The 20,903-nt window shown below is 50.0% G+C and overlaps 1 protein-coding gene across 3 annotated transcripts in view; it reads right to left on the reverse strand.

Annotated features, from left to right (window-relative positions):
* The window catches only part of LOC119406865 (microtubule-actin cross-linking factor 1), a 252,161-nt gene that overhangs the window by 196,887 nt on the left and 34,371 nt on the right, over nt 1–20,903 (reverse strand). Inside the window, exon 1 of one of the 3 annotated variants that reach the window (XM_049419654.1) lies at nt 16,510–16,763. The exons of the other annotated variants lie outside the window; for them this stretch is intronic. Coding sequence (XP_049275611.1) covers nt 16,510–16,582 — 73 coding nt within the window. The 5' untranslated portion in view covers nt 16,583–16,763. Of the gene's footprint in view, nt 1–16,509; nt 16,764–20,903 lie in introns of those variants that run through there. 3 annotated transcript variants of the gene reach the window in all.

Here is a 20,903-nt window from a genome sequence, read left to right on the forward strand (position 1 = left end):
GGGTTCAAGTGCCGCCCGAAACCAAGACACGATGATTGAGGCGCGCCGTTATAGTGGGGGACTGCATGTTAACTTAGACCATCTGGGGCTCTCTAACGCGCATTTAAATCTAAGCACACGGGTGTTCATTGCATTTCACCCTCGTCGAAACGCGGCCACCGTGGCCGGGAATCGAACCCGCGCCCTCGAACTTAGCAGCGCGACACCCTATACGTCCTAAAAAATGGCGCCGTTGGGCAGAGGTCGACTACTCGGCGGTGATCATTCCTCTCCCTCGCTATAACATTTATTTGTTTATTTTTAAGAGCAACCGCGCTTTCATCACCCGGTGCGCCGGCGCCATACGTGTCACACGACAGAAAAATCCCGAAAAAGGGCAAGGAGGGCTCGTCCCGTGCACGTTCCCTCGACGCCTCATTCAACAAACTACGTTTGGCGAAGGACGCGGTATACGTGCTTACGTCGTCTGCGCAGACCGAGACAGACGACGACCCTTGGCGTGCATGCATATAGTGGCGCCTTGCAGATTATAAACCCGCGTGCATGTCGCAACGAGACGGTGCAGGCCGAGCGCCTGCTGCACGACGAGCTCGTCTCAATTGTGAGCACAAGCCTTGTTCTGCGACGCGCGCATATTACATCTTGAGAGGCACTCGAGTCGTCGGCTCGCGTCAGCACCGGATAACACAGATATAGAACAACATCGCCCAAGGCGCGTAACGCGTGTTGGCGAAGAAGGAAGCGCGCACCACGAGTTATGCATCGCAGTCACCGCGAAAACAGCTACGCACGATCGCGGCAGCGAATAAAAGGAGCGAGTGACGCCGTCGGCGCGACTAAAAGAGAGCATCGCGTTCCTGGCCAGATGAGAGAGTGAAGACATTCACCACGAAGCGAGCTATAGCATTAGTATAATTATAGTAATTATTTGTATAAGAGTATACGGCTGAGGACTCCTTTGTTTGTGATATGAGGTGATCGTTAATTCGATGGTATTGCGATCGGCTATGTGCGACATCCACTGTAACCGGGATCGACCCACCTTGCTATCACACTCGCTCATCGGTTACGATTATGAGAGACGCCGTAGTGGGGACTTCGGATAATTTCCACCAGCCGGGGTTCTTTAACGTGCACTGACATCGCACATCGCCGCAGTCGGGATCGAACCTGCGTCTACGGGGTCCACAGCCGAGGATCGTAACCACTGCATCACCGCGGCGGCAATTCCATCGTTCTCTCGCATATAGAGAGGGAAAAAAAAACGAAAGAGGAAGGTTAGCCTAAATGTACCAGCGCGAATTAACTGAAATCCACACCACGAGCGATCGTTTCGTTGGAATGGTCCTATATACCATAACATACGATACACTCGACTGGTCGATTTAGAACGCGTCACGTTCGGCTGGTCGAAATCGAGCGCCGTTAATTCGACTAGTCCTTTCAGAGCTCCACGCTCCAACTCGGAGCGCTCTGAGGCGCTCTCACTTTGACCTCGGAGCGCGACCGAGATCTGATCACGTGACTGTCAAACTTCGTCTCTTTGCAACAGAAGATGCGGAGACGTGTATCCTCTTCCGGCCTACGCTTGCTCTCGCCAGCGGCTGCACGTTCGCCTCGGACGCGCGTTCTGAGGCTCGGATCAAGAGCGGCCTCCGCATTGTTGCAATCTGAGTCAGGGTGCGGTGGGGCCCAGCAAATGAACCAATAGTTCAGTGTATGGCCCGGACTTTGACGAAAATTCCTTTCCCGCAGTGGTCACGCTGCTTCGTTTGGAGTCAGAGACGAGGCAGCTTGGTCGGGACCGTGCTCGCGTACGGCAGCAAAGGAGGCCTATCTACCGACGTTTACGGCGCCAACTCCTCCTCCAACAAGGATCCACGGGGCGCGATCATCAGGGTCACGGACATCGATGCCTCATGGAACAAGCCGCGAACGTCGTTCGAGGAAGTCGATTCGGCTCCCAATACACAAACGCGAGGCACAATCCGCGTCGCAGCCGACGAAGCACGCTTCACAGCGCTCGCAGCTCGTGAAGCTTACAACGCCGTGGACCGCGACGCGACCTTGATAACGTTACGCGAGCCAGCGCGCGACGTTGCTTAAACGCCGAGCGATGGCGACAGGAATATCCGAGCCTGGTTTCACTACGAAGAGGAAACGCATCCGCACCGGTCCATTACTCACACGTACCGGCTGCGACGCGATCGAGCGAAGCGAGCATGGCCAACAGCTCGCGCAGCATCGATTTCTGACGGCGCAACGCGGCAGCAACGGATGAATTTCGCAATCGGGAAATGCAATTCCGAACGCGAAACGCGTGTTATACGGCAGAGTCCGATTCGCACTTCGATATTATCACGTATACAGATACAGTCTGACGGTCATCCAGTGTGCAGATCCAGCATAACATTAAAGGCTCCACCACGGTCGCACCGGTCGCGCGACCATTTGCGACTGCAGTGATCCAAAAGCGACTCTACGCGACCGATGTTCACACCTGCGCCCGTCGTCACACGGAATTAACGTCTGCTCGCACTGCCAGTGCCCCGTGAAATAAACTGACGTCCTGTTCCTGCACATGTCATCGCTTCAAAGGTTTCAGACTGCAGTCGCGCGACAGAAGAATCGAGCAGCGATCGACTGAGCCAAAGTATAGTCGCTCTGCGACCAAAGCGGCCATTTGCGACCGTTTGCGACTAACTTGGTGGCGCGAGTGGTGCTAGTCGTAGGTGTGAACGAGCCTACTAGCGGGTCGTCCGCCCCATGACATTTTCTATCTCGGATCCCACAGCCGAGTCAATGTCACTTTTGTCAGCACTTTTTTGCACTTGGCCAGTGGCTGCTCGCAAAGCTTTCATTAAAAACGGCTTCCTCAGGCTGCAGATGACGTGAACGCCCACCAAAATGACAGAGACGGAGATACAAGTAAGCTTAGCGCAAGCGCACTTGATATGACCCACGCTGAGGTAACAATGACGCAAACTACTTGCGACCAGTTCTGATGAAATGCTTCGTAGAGCGGTTCATCAATTCGTCACCGACCATAAGTCAGCTGAACGAAGGCCTATCACCGCGTTGGCCACTGTTATGTGCCAATCATTTTCATAATCTTATCCTTTCACGTAATCATCGGTCATCATCGAGTTCTCCATCGGCAGCCACTCTGTCAATCTGACAGGTAATCTCGGACTGGATGACTGGCCATGCCCCAAGGCAAACATCGTACACGGTGCGAAAAAGGTTTGCGAGCCTAAGAGAGCGCAATTCGTCGAGTATGCGCTCGATAGCCTGCGGACAGGTGGCCGATGCACGTTGCCTCGGTGACATATTAGGCCGTAAACGCCGAACGCGACAGCACCGCCGAAACAGCTCGCGTCTGCTTGGTTTCCGGTGCTGTAGGAAGCGAAACACGGGAGGGAAAATAAGTACGCAAAAGCGAAACCAATCTGCTGCACGCCGAGTCAACGGGGCGATTTAAGCGCAACTCCATTCGACAGTGAGATTCGAACCGGCGTTCCCTCGCTTGTCGGGCAAGGACGTCGGACTGGCACGACCGCGATAGCCACGACCAAAGGCAGAGGCATATACTACGAGCGACTAGCTACGAAGCACAGGAGGCAAATAAGCATGATGCAGCATAAAAAGGGAGACACAATGAAGCGCCCGTCTCCCATTTCTTGTGTCAGTTGTTCCGTAAAGCGAAACAAACTAGATTCTTCTATGATGCAGCGGCGCGCCGTCAATATAGTGCTCTGTTGAAAGAAAGAAAGAAAGAAAGAAAGAAAGAAAGAAAGAAAGAAAGAAAGAAAGAAAGAAAGAAAGAAAGAAAGAAAGAAAGAAAGAAAGAAAGAAAGAAAGAAAGAAAGAAAGAAAGAAAGAAAGAAAGAAAGAAAGATGGCGGGCGGACGGCGACAGAAAAAAGAAACATGAAAAAGACAGAAAAGAGGGGGTGACTAGCAGCGTGACTAAACTCCCGGTGGGGTTCCTTGCGTGCGGGGGGGCTCCGAGCTCCGATTTACCGAGCCGCCGTTATTGCCCATCAATTATTACGCCACCGCACGACATCTCGGCCCAGTTTGAATCCGATCCGTTCAATCCGCGAGGAATGCGGGCCGAAAACGCTCACAGCCGCTGCGTGTGCGCCACACGGGCAGGCACGTGCTGTGGGGAGAAAACCCTCCTGCGCAGAACGCGGTCAATCACTCGGCCTTTTATTCGAACAGGTGCGCTCTCGGCAAAGCTTGGAGCGCGGCCAAGTTGACGGCTTCCTCGAACGCCCCTCGAGACGATCGCCAAACCAGACCGACCTTGGCCACCTTTTCCCGTCCGACAGTGCTTATAGTGAGAAAAAAACACCGGGAAGATTATTGAAATACAAAGGGACCAGCTCTTGGCTGACACCGCATCGCGGGGCGCTTCTTGGCACTGCCAGGCCACCCGGGGCGCGTTTAATTGCGTGCACGGATTAGCGCCGCGTGCAGAAACCTCACCGATTAGCACGTGCGCAGACGTTGCAGCCTACGCAGGGCCATTAAATTTACTTTTGTTCACTTAAGAAACCGTGAGAAGACGTTTTTAACGAAAGCCACGTCAGTGCTTTCTCGACTGATTCACGCAGAGACTAAATAGGGAGATATCAGGCTTTATCGTACAGGATTCGAATGGCTCTACCGGGTGATTCATCGACGGGGTCTGAGCAGCATTCGAACACTGTCAGCCCCGAAATATCCGGCACACTAACACGAGTACGTCAGCAAATGTGGTTGACTGACTAATGGCGCCTGACATCTTTAGTAGTCTGACACACTAATGGTGTCTAACGTCCCACAGACACACAGGGAAATCAAGGCCACAAGACGGCAGGGAGGACAGCAGCAGAGACCGCAGTACTGCGTCTGCTTGATTATGAGCATTTTATGGAGAGAAACTGAGCCCTGCATTGCAAAAAACCGAGAGATAAAAAACATGGGGCATCGTCATCACCAAGCCGCCGCAAGACTTGCACATATCTAAAGGGTCTCCCTGAAAGATGGATAGAAACGAAACGCACTGGTCAAGCTACACATTCAACCCTATATAGTCTCACAGTCTAAAGATCCGATGTACTCGCAGGACGAAACACTCTCAAATCGCGCCATTTCGAAGTGACTGGATCGAGGTGAAAAACCGGTGTCTGCAAGTGCACAATATAATAATCTTTCGGTACACTCAAAGACAAAGAAAAATAAAGGAAAATAATACGTACAGTAACACTGATAGCTGTGCGAGTAGGTATGGGTTCGTGATTACACTCGGCGCAACGGACACGATATACAAACGAAGAATACACGAGGACAGGCGCCGGTCCTCGTGTATTCTTCGTTTGTATATCGTGTCCGTTGCGCCGAGTTTAATCATGAAAAGAATACGTGTTGCTTTTTTCGGCGAGTCCTGGCTTGCCACGTATGTGACTCTCTTTAAAGAGACACGTTAACTCTCACTTGGGTTTCATGACTCTCCAAAGAGAGTTCACGTGTCTCTTTGAAGAGAGACATATACGTGGCAAGTCAGGACTCACAAAAAAAAAAGTCAAATGACCCTTTCTTTCTTCTTTTTTTCTTACAGTGTATGTAAAACCCCGCAAGTTTTTTATTATTATTGTTGTTGTAGTTGTTACTATTGCAGTAGTTGTGGTAACATTTTTTTAAACACTGTAACAAAGGCGAAACATCCAAACGCGGTCGTTTCTTTCGAAGCAGTGCCGCGAAAACCCGTGTACAGGTACTTGTTACCGCTAAAGTGTACAATTACGTAGGGACCATGGCTGAAATTAACCGAGGTAGGCCAGTGCATGTGCGTATATATAGGTACACGGCTCTGGCATATACACACACGATAGCGGGTCCGGCGGTGTTTGCTCGAAGCGATAAGTCAGTACACGTCGGCCCGCGAAGTTATCACTGCGATCGAGTGTCGGCTAAAGGCTAAGCGCAACATGCTGTGTGCCTACGCGAACTTGATAGGTAGCAGTAGCAATAAGCCAGGGATAAGAGAGGCCTATTTTTGAGCCTCGACCAAACAGAACCTTTCCTTTAACCGAGCGACCTGAACGCGATGTGTCAGCCGCACAATGTTAGAAATAAACCTAATGCGTCCGTTTAGTATATCTTCCCGCGTATATACATGACTACCTTCATTCTAGCTCTGTACAGCCAGGACATCTATTAGTGATTACAGCAAGAAATAATTAATCAGCCACTTTTACTATATATATAGTTACTTGACCCTCTTGTGTTTCGGTTTGTGTGAAAGGCGACTGGAGCCTCCGCGGTGTCTCAGTGGTTACGGTGCTCGGCTGCGGACCCGAAAGACGCGGGTTCGACTCCGGCCACGCCGATCGCATTTAGAAGGAGGCGAAGTTCTCGAGACCCGTGTACCGCGCGATGTCAGTGCACGTGAAAGAACTCCAGGTGGTCGAAATGATCAGAAGCCCTCCATTACGGCGTCTCTGGCAGCCTCAGTCGCTTTGGGACGATAAACCCCGTATACACCAACCAGCCAAAGGCTCTAAATAAATTGAGATTGGCGTCAGTGCGATCATTTTTTTCTGGTTCGAACTTCTGGAGACGGTGGACATCATGTACTGTCCCTTCGAGAAGCGCCACAAATATTAGCGAGCAATATTTACTAAATAAATATCTTTAAATTCATATTCGGAGGTTTGAGGTTATGTCGTTACCGCATGGAGTCATCCGGTACAAAAAGCATACATTTCTTGATGGAAATATACTGCAGCACCACTGCAGCGCAATGCGTGGATTTCATAGTGCACCCCTGCCTGCTCCTCGGGCAACACTGACGTCGCGAAATGACACGGAAAATACGACAGCTGCACGTATACGCAAAATAAGGTTCGCAATTCGGAAAGAGTCTCGAGACACTCATGAGAAGACCACTCGTATTAAACTGGCAAGTTTAATACGAGTGGATTCGAGAAGATTGTTACGAGCTGCAGAAAATGCAAGAAACGAAGACGACGCCACCTTCGAGCTCCATTCGGCACCACTTCGTCGTGACGTCATAGATTTATTACGGCGTCTATATGCGAGCCTCCATAATGATGTTTTTAACTGTAAAAGTTAATGATGTACACTGTGTTCAAGGGGAGCTAGGGAAATATCATTGAGTCAAAGTGGACAAAAATACGATAACAGACTGAAATTCTTCACATCACACTGAAATCCGGGTGCTGAGGCTCCGGCACAAAATCCGAAAACAAGATTTCGACCTTCATATTATCTCGCAATAACGAAGCTACAATCGCGAAGTTACCGACAATAGAGTTCTCGGGGCACAATTTACTCTTCCAAACCGATTTCGTGTCCCTCCATGCGTGGAACATGGCGCGACGGAGACATTTTGCGGAGTTGCGCGACTCCGCCTTTGCGACAGCCGCAATTTCGCCCAGAATGGCCCTTGTCGCTCGGCGGTGGTCGATGCTGTCGGGTGCCACCCTAACGCGAGCAACGATCAACCGGCTCCGTAATTAGTATGCCACCCGGTTGCCAGCAAGCTAAACAAACACTCGCTGCACGACGATACAATCAAGGAAAACGTGACGGGAGAGAAGGAAGACCGGGGCGAAGGTGACGGAAAGTGCGCCAAATGACGCGGAGCACGCGCTAGCTTTCACCTGATTATTACCCTTATTATTATGAGCACCTACGAAAGGAGAGGAATTTGTTCGATGGGCTCGTTTTTTTTAATTGAAATAGAAAATTAATGAAGGAGTTGTTGTCACCATTGCTTGGTGACGGATACCCCCTTCCACATAGTTGTTAGGATAAAGAATAAGTAACAAAAATTATATATATATATATATATATATATATATATATATATATATATATATATATATATATATATATATATATATATATATATATATATATATATATATAATTACGCGCCCGATGCTCTACCGATTGTGCTACGACGGAAGGCGCTTCCCCGTCCACTTCGCTGGGTATTTCTGTGCGTGTAACCCCCTGTGAGTGATGCGCGTTCGGATCCCACCGAAGGAAAGGGTAATTTTTCGTCCACTTTAATTTCAGTTCGCGTCGTTCTTGCTACACTACATTTAAAGGCAACAATTAATGGCCCCTATCCTTTGGATTCATCTCGCTGCATTAGCGTCACAGTCACTCGTCGTTTTTCGAAGATAGTGCAGCAAGCCGACGCCGAAATTATGGAGAACTCGCGGTGAGATATAGGAGTTCGCATTGTTTGCTTAACCACCGCTGTTATGGTGACTTCTGGAATGTCGCCATAAACGACGTCATCTTCCGGCGACCGACTCGCAGGGCAACTCGACACTGGTGACCTCCTGGAAGCCATGTATCAAGCGACAATCAATGAAATCGCACGGACGGCATTCGGAGCTGCTAAAGTAATTCTGAAATGGCGAATATAACTCATCAACGAGATATAACTCATCAACGAGAGCAAAGATTGCAGGATTTATTATTACCCTGACCTTAGGCTTTCTGCTTTCTTCTGTTTCCATTATTAATCAGATATTTTCTGATGTATCTATTTCTAAACGCAGCATTTATTTTCTAAAGCTATTTACTTACTAAAACAATTAGGTACCGCCCGACTCAAGGCCGATCCCCCGGGGTGGGTTGCAACAGGTCACTGAGGAACAAACAAACATGGCGAGCCAGTGACGCTGGCGTGTGTAGCCCTTATCATGCGGGTGCCATCGCAATGCGTTGCGCTGCGAATGCGTTGTAGGGCCGTAGCGGAGTGGAGGTCTGTATGTGCTGGTTTTTTTTTTTGTTTTTGTTTTTGTTTTTGTTTTTTTCTAAGCCAGCGCCTTCTCTGCAGGTTTCGTCCGCCGATGTTGGAAGGGTCCCAATTAATTTTGTTTAACAGCGATTGGTTAAGCTGCATTTAAACCAAACCCAACGAGCGCTTTCGCGCTTCGCCCCGATGGAAATGCGACCGTCGGGAATCGAACACGATGCCCTATATACTCTCGCGATTAGCAGCAACGCGCCGTAGCCCTCGAACCACCGCAGCGATCGGAAACAAGGCGTAGCCACGCAGTGTTTCCTCGTTCCGTGGCGCGCGTTTTGAGCCCCGCGTGCAAGGAGAGCGAGGGCAAACACACTGTCGGGGGCGGCCGCGTGAATACGCGCCCTTTCTTCCGTCGAAAGAGCGCCTGCTGCTGCTGCCTCGGCGCCAGCATGGCGCACGGACGCGCCGGTGACAAATAGAGCTCGCTCGCACGATCCTTCCTTCCTCCCTCGCGACCCGACCTTGCCTCACCATTTTTAGTCAAGTGACGCTCGCGGTGGATCCAGCAGAGCACTCGCCTCTGCAGGCCACCGGACGCTGCTCAGACGAATCACATCTAGACGTGAATGGATCATCATTTCGCAGAAGAATGACAACGTCCCCGGACGCACGGTGTTTGTAACTGTACGCGCAACACCCTTCCGTAAGTTCCGACGCGAGTACGAAGCAGAGCCTACTTTATTAGCCTAACACATAAAACTGCAAGGGGGAGCCACAAACTCCTTCGTGGAATACACTATATAGTTAACGCGGAGGTCAAATTAAGCGACACCGACTCAACTATGGTTCTCGAGAGAACGGCATCTTCACGTCTGCAGCCTTCACGCGCAGCCCCCGGCATCGACGGTACCACGACTACCCGTCCGCAACTTCCCATTCCGTATAGACGAGAGTTTTACCGGGGGGCTCGTTTGTTTGTTATAATAGACTACCAAATGAATCCAACAGACAATTAAGCCAAATAAACCGTAGGGAACATTAACTGCTGTCTTTACCTGTAACAGAGACATCCATTAGATTATTCGTTTTTCAGCGGACTTCCTCGGGTGCCGATTGCGATGCACCTGTCATTGAACAAGTGAAGAACTGCAAAAGGCCCAAAGAAGCCAAGAAGACATTCAGAAGCGTGTAACCCCCGACACTGCCTTCTTTTTTTTTTTTTCGACGTTCACTTATATCCTCGTCCGAAGGGCGTGCTCGAATACACACTGCACACCAGGCGGCAAGTATGCGACGAACGACTCCGCAACTCCACGAGCGCTGTAAAAACCCTCGAACATGGCATGCGGGCGAGAGCATGCGCATTCCTTCCCTTTTTACGAACGAGGTCTTTCATTCAGCAAAAGCGAGCCTCGTCGCTCCCATGTTACTCGCTGTGACGACACACACACCGCGCCGAACGGATCTCTCGACTTCTCCAACAACAGAATCCCCGCGTGATTATTTAATCATTGTGCACGGCATGTCAGTACAGCCTACAAGTTCGCAACTTCGACTAAACTTCCCGGTCGCAACGCTTACAAATATCCATTACCGGTATACACCACGTCTACCATTCAATTATTAATGGTAAAGGATTATCCGTGTAGTCGGTTTAAGAGTTTGGCAAACGCTTGCTACAGGACGCAAAACCGCAGACAGCCACGACCCCTTGATACGACTGTTAATTAAAGCAAACGCGAACGAGAATCAGTACCGCAAGGACAGCCCAACGCACGCTCGCTAAAAAGAAAGCTAAACTCGTTTGCAGCGCCGAGACTGTCTTCGCCTGCAGCTTATGACGAGCCAGCGAGCTGAATCCCACAGTCATAATGTCCCGATTGCCACAGCACGCGTTCTCACCCGTTGGATGCCTTCGCAGAGCTGGATGACTGCGATGGCGATCTTACGAAACCAACGAGCAGCATCGATTTGATGCATTCGGGATCTTTTGACGCGGCAATCTTGCTGCAACCTGACTCGCTTCCGCGGTAATTATTGCGTCTTGTGTTTATCGTTCTTTTTTACTTTTATTTCGATACTGTAGTGCTGAAGATAAAAAAAAGTTCATTGACAAAAATAAATAACACGAAGGCTAGCTCTTCCTGAGAAGTCAGTGCAAATGAAAATCAAACCGCTCACTTGTGAAGAGACTTAATACGATATTAAAGCACGCTCCCTGTAAAACCTTAGAATTTAATGTTACGTTGTAAACCTTTTCACACCAGGATGTTTCGATCACTGAAACAGCCTTCGTACACCTTTATTTCTGACAGTTTTTTTTTTTAGATGCGAAAGTGTTGCTCGGGGGTAAGTCATGCGGCGTGGTAATCCGCACGCGGCGTAGTAGTCCGCACTCACACTACGCATGCGACTCTCCTCCTTCCCTCTCTCCAACGGCTGCGCGTTACTCTTTCCACTTCTCTACCAGCACCTGCTTGCGCTTCTCCTGCGTTCTCACTTCTGCTCTCACGGTGCATACGCTACTCTCCTCCTCTAGTCTCCTCTCCTTCAAGTGGTAGAGCGCTGCGCGCGTTCAGTCCAGCGCTTGCCTCGGTTGGCTCCTCTGAAATGCGGGCTCGACATGCCGAAATTCTCTCCTGCGCAGCGCATGCGCGTCCCCTCCCCCTCTCTCTCCTACGCTGCCTCTCTCTCGCGCGCCTGCCGACCGCGTTCCCCGCACGCCCTGTAAGAATTAACGGCCAGGCTAGAGGAAAGACACGACGCGCGTAGTGTTCCTCTTCGCGTTCCACGACGCGAGGTCGGTAGCATGCCAAGCGAACGCCAACGGAACGTGATCGTGCAAGTGCTCCGGCTTCGCATCGCCTCATGGTCCCCTTCAGCGGGAGATGGTGTAATTTTTGAAGGGTGTAAATACGACACAAACTCCCTTTGCACACCCTTATTTCATATAAGGGCGCATGAAAGGCATGTGTTCAAATATAACACCCTAATAACTGGTAGGGTGTGGGGTATTTCTTGAAATGTTACACCGTTACATATTTGTGAAGAAGTTTCGGTATGTTACCCTGGCGAATGTTTTAAGCTGTTAAGCCTCAGTTACAATTTAGGCTGCGAGCAGAGACATTCCAGTTTTTTTTTTTTCTCTCGACTCTGATCGTTGTGCGCACAGACCCACTGCTAAAACATTTTCCGATATAGCATGCATGCACGAAATAAGCACAGTTGCATCTGGTATTTTCCCAAGAACTGGCTATATGGCATTTGCTTTATAGTGCTTCAGGAGGAAGAAAGGAAAAAAGGGGGGGGGGGGCGTAAAGGGACCCGCCACGGTGGTCTAGCGGTTACGGTGCTCGACTGCTGACCCGCAGGTCGCGGGATCGAATACCGGCCGCGGCGGCCGCATTTTCGCCTCCATCGAAAAAGCTTCAGGCCCGTGTGCTTAGATTTAACTGCACGTTAAAGAACCTTTATAAGGTGGTCGAAATTTCCGGAGCCCTCCACTACGGCGTCTCTCATAATCATATCGTGGTTTTCGGACGTTAAACCCCAAAATTATTATATATTTTTGAAAGGGTGTTAGGGTCTATGGCAATAAAGAATTGCGCGACGAAAACACGGACAGAAGAAAAGTACAAACACAGCGCAAACTTCCAACTGAATTTATTGTGCGCAATTCTTTAATGTCGTGGATCACCAAATAGCCCAAAATGCTGCTCTCATTAAGGTGTTAGGGTGTTTGTTTGCTTACACACCTTATTCCACTTTTGTCATAAGGCTGTAGTTTTCATATTACACCCTTGAAAATTGATACATAAAGGGTTTAAGTCTGTAAAGTACGCCCATGGAGAGGGTGTAATCATGATTGTTACGCCCATTCGGTGGGGTGTATGGGTGTGATATGGTTTACAGTGTACTAAACATGTTAAAAGTTAACACTGCGCTTAACGCAGCTCAACTACAAAATAGTGATGTGCCCTTGCATAAGTACACATTTCAATCTCTCCATCATTTCAATCTAATATAAACTACTACTACTACTACCACTACTCAGCCGCCGCAGTGGTTACTGTGCTCGGCTGCTGATCCGAAAGACGCGGGTTCGATCCCGGCCGCAGCGGTCGCTTTCCGACGTAGGCGAGATGCAAATGAACATCCGTGTAATTAGATTTAGATGAACGTCAAAGAACCCTAGGTGGTCTAAATTAAATCCGCAGTCCCCCGCTACGGCGTGTCTCGCGATCATATCGCGGCTTTGGCACGTAAAACACCAGCAATTCTTCTTCGTTGGCAACGCATAACAGCTCCGTCTGCTCGCCGAGGTGCATTTCTCCCGGAAATGCGTCACGCGGGATCCACGCGCGCCAGTGAGAGAGTTTTTCTCCGAACGGTTTGTCCAACGCGTTCACATATATCGTAGCAGCCGGTCCTGCAAGGAAGGCGCCTCCTGTGTAGTAATACACGGAGGCCGACCGCACCCTCATCTCCGGCTCGTTAAAACGTTGCTTGGCTGTGCAAATGAAACCTCCGTTCATAGAACCATTATGACTTCGTCAAGTGGAACTGTAAGCGTCCTCCTCGCTTTGGCACACGTTGGCGCCTAGTTAGGGTCGTCTTCTTTTTCTTTTGAAAAGCCCAACGCGCTGTACAAATGTTGTACACGATTCCTTTCTTATTTTTTTATACACCCTAAACAGTCTGTCCTCTGAACGTACAGATTATCTGTAATAATAGGCGCACACGATAAGCTGATTATCGTATGGAGGGTGTGATTCGGACAAGTAAACGTAAGTTCCTATCACTTCCACCAAACATATTCTTCGTTTTTGTAAATTACTACACACTATTGTTTGATATTACATATTATATAACATAATACATATATCGAAGAGAAATTCTTCCTTATTACTGTATTTCTCCGATCTGACACTCCCCCCTCTAATTTCGCTGTGTCTTATACAGATGGTCCTAATAAATGAATGAGTAAAAAGATACGTGTGTCAATGCTTTAACAAAAGGCGTCGAATTCGTATAGCGAAGTTGCAACACTCCACGCTGCACCCGCTTAGATAAATTTGCCACTGCAGGCATAGCTACTTTCCCTCGACATTTGAAAGTTGGAATGCATAGGCCGGGAATGCTCGCTCTTTGCCCACGACCGATTTTCCGTCTGCAATTTACACGTGGTGATGTCGCCACTCCTGGCGTAGCCATGATTGTCTTCAGTATGCAGAAATAAAAGACAAATAAACAAACATTCGCACGCTGTGCTACCCACAAGTCGAACGTGGTTTCATCGCGGTTTCGACTGGCGTGACACCCATTGCACGCGCAGCGGTCTGTCTTCGGCTATACTTTCGTTGGGGTCTTGCGTCCCGAAATACGATATTGCCACGCGATTATTCGACGACTGTCTGCGCCGATATCGTTGCACTTTGAACGTCGTTTATTTTACGGGCACAAGTTCGCCCACTAAAGAGTCATCTTTACCGGCTCCGATCGCTTTGTTCACCGTCACAGCCACGTGACAATATGATTATGAGGGACGTTGTAGTGGAGTGCTCCAGAAATTTCGACCACGTGAAGTTCTTTAAAGAGCACCTAAATCAATGTGCACCGCGGGCCTCTAGCACTCCGCCTCCATAAAAAATGCGGCCGCCGCAACCGGGATTCGATCCCGCGACCACTAGAAGCGGTGGGTATATATGGTTAACGCGGTTAGCCAAAAACGAGCAACCACGTGCAACTTGGTCGCAATGCGAGGACAGAAGCTACATTCGAAAAGGATCACTCAACCCCGCGGGGTTACACTTTCAGCAAGTGCGCACGAAACGTTCGGTAAGTGGTTCGCACATACGGTGGCTTAATTGTCTCGTAATTGTTTAAAGAGCAGCGTTATCGCCGCGCATGCCGAAGACCCCCGATGCTGCGTTCCAAGAACCATTTACTTCCCATCTGTACTCCCGGAAGGTCAGGGACCAAAGGTAGGCCACTGTGAGAAAGAACGTCGTCGCTTCATTTTAATTGTTTTTATCGATTGTGAAACTGTGCCCCCCCCCCCCCTCCCAATGGGGAACTCTGTGCACGCCTATGGTGCCAGGAGTAATGAAGTCCGAGCCATGGGCTCCGATTTCCTCAGAGGGGCGCCATGGTTAAACGAGTCGACGAGAAACAGCGGGCAACCGTTGTAGGACAAATAGCCACTCGAGATACGGAACGCTTTTATCCTTCCCAGTTCCACAACTATAGCCACGGTCTAATTTTGGTGTCCCTGTCGCTACACGACACACCCGCCGCAAACCAATCCGCGCTCGTCGAATGACAAACCAGCGCTACACGCTTAATCATAAATGCGCTCGTAGGCTATTTCCTTCCCCGTCGAAGACTATATCAATACGGAGAGAGCTACGATAACTAATAGGCACTATCAAAAGCAGGAAAGCGTAGACGGAAAACAGCGTACTTCTGCTGTGCACTAACGACATAAAAATAAGGTCAGTTCATTGAACTAGCGCAGTAAAATCTGAACATTGAACGTCAAAAAGGTCAACGCGCGAGGATACCTAAGCGCAGCCATGTTTTCGAGCTGTCAGCTGTTCTCGATATCAAGACCGGAGGTTCGAGCGTTCCACAATGTCACCACAACATTGGAAGCAGAGTGTGTCACTATTTTACGCATTGTTTTTTGTTTGTTTTATTTTGTTTACCCAGACGCTCTGCACTGGCGACTGTTCAGCGTCCGTCACTTCGGCAAGAAGGGTGTGTCGCGGCCGACGCTTTCTGCCATGTCGCGAAAAATGCGTCGTGAGGAACTCTTCGACTTCGTTCCAGAGAAAAAAGTCATGACACATCCAAGAGTTAAACTTGGCTGCGTAGACCTAGAAAAAAATCATGACACATCCAAGAGTTAACTTGGCTGCGTAGACCTTTACAAAGAAGCTCTTCCGCTGGACATTCGGCAAAAATTTAACCGCTCGCAACTTCGGCCATCTGCAAGCACTCGTACGAGACCGACGCCAGTACGCAGTGGCGAAAGTCCAAACCAGTCCTCTTGCTCAAATCCTAGCAACGGATTTTGCCTGTCGCAGTCATCGTGGTTCTTGCACAAGTATTCCTAAGCCGAAGCAGCCCTGTATTTCTTTAGAAGAACAGAAAGTTCAGCTAGTGATGGAGGAAGGCAAGGCGCGTAAACGCGAATACAAACGCCGTGTTTGCTGCCGCACTCAAAAGCAACAGTGGTGCCCGAAGTCATTTTCTCTTAACTATCCGCGATCGGCAACAGAGGTAAGCAGTCGAGGTTACGAGATGCCTCTTGGGAGGCCCGGTAACATTCCTTCGAACAAGCCCCAGCGACTCAGCGATGCGTAGGACTTAGCGGAGACATTCCAGCGGAGGCGATACGCCGGCGATCAACCTGGGCGGCAATGGGGCGGAGGGGAGATATGTGGAACCAAGTCGGTCAGAAATGGGCGCGACTCGCATCATCGTCGATAAGAGAGAGGCGCTTCACGGGGCGAGCAGGTGAAACTAGTCGCGTCCATCTCTAAACTGCGAAGAGTCGCTGAGTGAGCGGGAATTCGAGCAGGGGCGGAGGCATCCGCGCCGTCTGTTCTCGTTAACAGGTCTCGCTCGAACGCGGCGTTATGGGCGTTAAGCGGTAACAGCTCCAACCGACGCACAGCACACACGCGTGCCTCCGCGGAGTCTTGACAGGCGACAACTGACCTTTGAACTTGTACAGGCTCGACTCGTACTTCTGCAGGTTCGGGTCCTCGCAGTCGCTCGCGCGGCCAGCCATGTTCGCGGCGAGTGAGGCAGCGGTTCACCGGTCGGAACCGTTGCCGCCGACGTCCTCCGCACTCGGTTTTCTAGGCCGGCGTGGGAGCGCCGCGTTTTCTGCCGTGTAAGGACAGGCGACGCGCCGCTTGCCGATCGGCGACGACGTCACGCAGCACACACTCGCTTCGAGTCACAGTCGCGTCACACTGGCATCTACGCGCACGCGCCAACGACGCCGCCTCTGCATACCAGCTGCTGCCTGCAGACAGCCATGTTCTCTATCGCGCTCAGTTAGCAGTCACGTGCTGCCACCACCACCGCCGTGTCGCTTCTATTAATCGTTGCCGATCGGCGCGACGCCTCGTGGCGTCGCGCACCGAAGGCGAAAGTGAGCCGAACGCAACGGTCGCGTGTGCACAAGCATAACGTCCTCCTCCTTCCCGCCAACAAGGCGCGCGGGAGCAGCTGGCCAACCAGGCCAAGACCACCTTCCAGCAGAGGAGAGGCCTTCTTCCGGAAAACGCGCGTCGCCGTTTCCTAGTAACGCTCCCCAGTGCGCCTGCTTCACGTAACCCCTGGGACCACTGGCGCCATCTCTGTAGCCGTGAAGGAACAGCGCTTGACAACTGCGTCGTCGTCGTCGTCTGCTACACGCAGCGAGTGGTCTGTGTGTCTCGCATTCTTGGTAATCTTCAGTCTGTACGGGGTCGCGTACTTGTGCCCAGTCGGACTTGACAAGAACGCGCAGGTCTCATACCGCGACGCCCTTCGTAGGACACAAGGTTTACGACCTTTTAAGCGCGCCGTTTGTTTGGTTTATTCCTTTTTCAACCGTAACGACTTTGTAAGTACTACGGCGTTGCCGCGGGAAAGCGGCGCCGGTCCATGGAACGTTTCATCGCGGCGTAAAAACACCTGCGCGAGGGGTCGCGTGTTGGAACGGTTCTTTTGAACGTTCCGGCCCTCGCTACGGGGACCTCAAAACCGTAAAAACATGAGTCTACTCGTAGGTCACAACGTCGCGAAGCTCTCTAGACCGCACATCTCGCACCAACTCCCATGTTTACAAACGCGCCGGACCCGCTATACAACTCGCCGCTTCGAGTTCTTCCCTGCTGACACCTCGCACCATCACGACGTCCCTGGCAGAATCCGCTCACAGCATCAATGTGAAAAGCCCGTCTTAAACGTTTGAAAGAGAACCTCTCTGGCAAACATAGCTTGGAAACGGTATTGCACTGCGTTATTTTCAGTCGTTCTGTCGCATGCATAAATAAGGGAGGACCGAATATCGATGTCCAACTCCATTGTTTGCTGTCTGTATAACGTAAGAGCTCGTGTGCCAAAAAACAGAGGTCAGGAGTTATGCGGATCACAATCGCCGCCAGGTCCCGATTACGGGAAACGTCCGCTCTTATCGGGAGGATTCATTATAGGGCGTTCAGCCGGTTCCGTTCTTTGCACCGTATAATACAATAGCAGAGCACTGTTCATTCATAACACCAAAATGAGGTGACAAACACTATTACAGGTATGTAGGCGAGAATATACTTTTAGTCGATAAAGAAAAAAAAAAGGTACCTTTTCTCGTGGTTTGACGGCACTGCGCGGTAAGTGCGTTGATGTCAGTTCGTAAAATGAAATCGAAATATCACTGCCTTGTCTACGGGGGGCACGATCGTGCCTCGCATCATAGCCCGCCAACCGTCCATGCTAATCGAGCGTACACTTGGCGGTCGCCGAGCTAAATGCCTTTTGATGTCTCACCTATCGAACTACGTATTAAACAAGCTGTATGCATCTCATATAAATGAAGTCCCGCGGCAGAGGATTTCTCGTTTACTGCTTAGCATTCCGCAATATATAACTGCCTACCATTCCACACCCGTCAGCATTGCACTGTGGGCAATTCGGAAGACACCCATCTTCTTTCGTGCTTGCTTGCTTTATTTATTTATTTATTTATTTATTTATTTATTTATTTATTTATTTATTTATTTATTTATTTATTTATTTATTCATTCATTTATTTTTCGCTGGTAGTTCCACAGTGGACTAGCGTTGGTCAAATGTCCGCAGAAGATGCTCCCACAATATGGCTGGACAGAACGTTGTAACCAAACAGACTGATTAGTTGCACCAACAGTTGTAATTCAAATGCTAGTAGAGCACTCAAAGATCATGGAGTGACCAGTAAACAAGAAAGATAAGAATAGAACATAAATCACAAAAACAGAGGCGCTTTCAAATTTCCCCGGCAGCAGCTGCTAGCTGTGCTTGCACCGGCGGCGCGGACTTTGACGCGCACGCTCATAAATTACAGCGCCAGCGTAGTTGTTAAATATGGCCAGACTGAGTTACCGGCTTCTAACGCTGTCCTATTAACAACCCGCGTGTTGAGGACACCTGCGCGCAGTTGAACACTGACTGAATCGTTCGGCAAGGATCTTCCGACTAAGCTGCTGGATAGTTTCGCCCTACGATCTGTTTCACATCACTAAATCCCAATTATTTTTAATAATCACGACGAGTAGCGTAGCTTCATAGATTTCATTGAAGCGGTGTCCATGGTGCACCAAAGAGTTAAGCCAAACAAACTGCAAGCCAGCAGAAGCAATGTAGAACACGCGCTAAGATTTGCGAGTCTTAGTATATGTATTGATGCTACCCCGCCTCCCCTGAAAGCTTTATGCAGCTAACGTGGCTTTGCACTGCCTCCGTGATCGGCCCACCTTTGACCAAACGACGATGCCATGTGATGTTGTTGTCATGCCGTGATGTCATGATGACGTCACAAAATTTGGCAACCTGTGACGTCATATGATGACGTAATCACGCGATGATATTTTACATCACTCACGCCGCCGACGGTCAATTTTCGTGTTTTATGAAGCACCTCAAGGCTTTCGCTTTAACAAATGTCATCAGCTTTTGAATTGTGCTCGATATCCCAGACAACGCGCGGTTTCAACGAAGCACACGAGGAGACACAGCGTATAATTTTGGCGTCGGCCAATTAGAAAGTTGACCGTACTGTTGCGTCGCCGTTTACACAACCAGGCGCAGAACACGTCGGCGCTAGGCATCAGCGAAGGACGCGAAGACGTGCTCTGCGGTAGCGTGAAGAAAACCTTGTTCTTCACACCAACGGTGCTGCTCGAGCAAAGAGCGATCAAACGATGATAGTGAAGGCCTGCATCAGGGGCGTAGCCACAAATATTTTTCGAGAGGGGGGGGATTCAACCATACTTAAGGTATGTTCTTGCATGCGTTTGTATGTGTGCGTGCATATATACGCAAGCAAAACTGAAAATTTCCAAGTGCCTGCAAAATATCCAAGTGCCTGCATGGCACTTGGATAGCTTGTATGCATGACATGGCGTTGTGGTGAACACGCTTGTTTGAACTGTAGAACTGTAGTAGCGGGCGTTCTATTCCGCCTCGCTACTACAGTTCAAACCTAGCCCGTAGCAACATCTTTATCTATTTATTTAGTTGCAAACACCGCTGACCTATCTGACGAGCCCTCATTCGCAGCTACGCGCACGCCCCTGACTTGAGACCTACTCAATGGACGATATTTCCGCGGGCTGACGGTGTTATTGCAATAAAAGAGGAGAAGAAGCGTTCGGCTGCGACCCCGATGCACGGAATTAAGACAGTGTGAAGCTTCCGAAAAGCCACGTCGCGCTTCAATAAGAAACAGTATATGGACGGAAGAGGCAAAGAAGGAAGCCTCGACTCGAACGCGGGACCACGCCGGTCGTGACGAGCCCCGTACGCCGCGCCCTCGGCAACATCACGGAAGACAAGGCAGGCCTGCCTTCGGTACTTAAATGTGGATCGACCAATCGCGGCGCGATTAGGTCGCGACACGCTTTCGCGTCACGACGGTGCAAGTGTTCCCTCACGTTTCGCTCAACCGCGGATGCTCCTCCGATGCACGCACGAGAGCTTTTTCGCTTCGTTCGGGCCACTTTGCGCTCGGCTTCGATTCTTTGTCATATTATACGACGAGAGACCGTCCACAACGCAAACAGCGCAAGTTCGCACACCGTGAATTCTGTGATGCACGCAGGACCGAAGACCTCCGCAGGGGATCTCGTAAAATTAGGGGAGAGAAAAGTAAAAGAAAAAGCTCACCTAATGCATTCGCCTAAGACGACTCGAAGGCCATCCTCTTCATATTTTTCTTCTCAGTCGATGTACTAATACCCCTACGAAAGCTTTCTGCACCTAACGTGGTTTTGCACTGCCTCCAGGATCGGAGGCATTGCTAGCTTTGTGCACCTCACCTAGTTTTGCCCTGCCTCCGTGATCGGCCCGTGCACCTTTGACCA

The sequence above is a fragment of the Rhipicephalus sanguineus genome, chromosome 10 (genome assembly GCF_013339695.2).
Source record: "Rhipicephalus sanguineus isolate Rsan-2018 chromosome 10, BIME_Rsan_1.4, whole genome shotgun sequence".
NCBI lineage: Eukaryota > Metazoa > Arthropoda > Arachnida > Ixodida > Ixodidae > Rhipicephalus > Rhipicephalus sanguineus.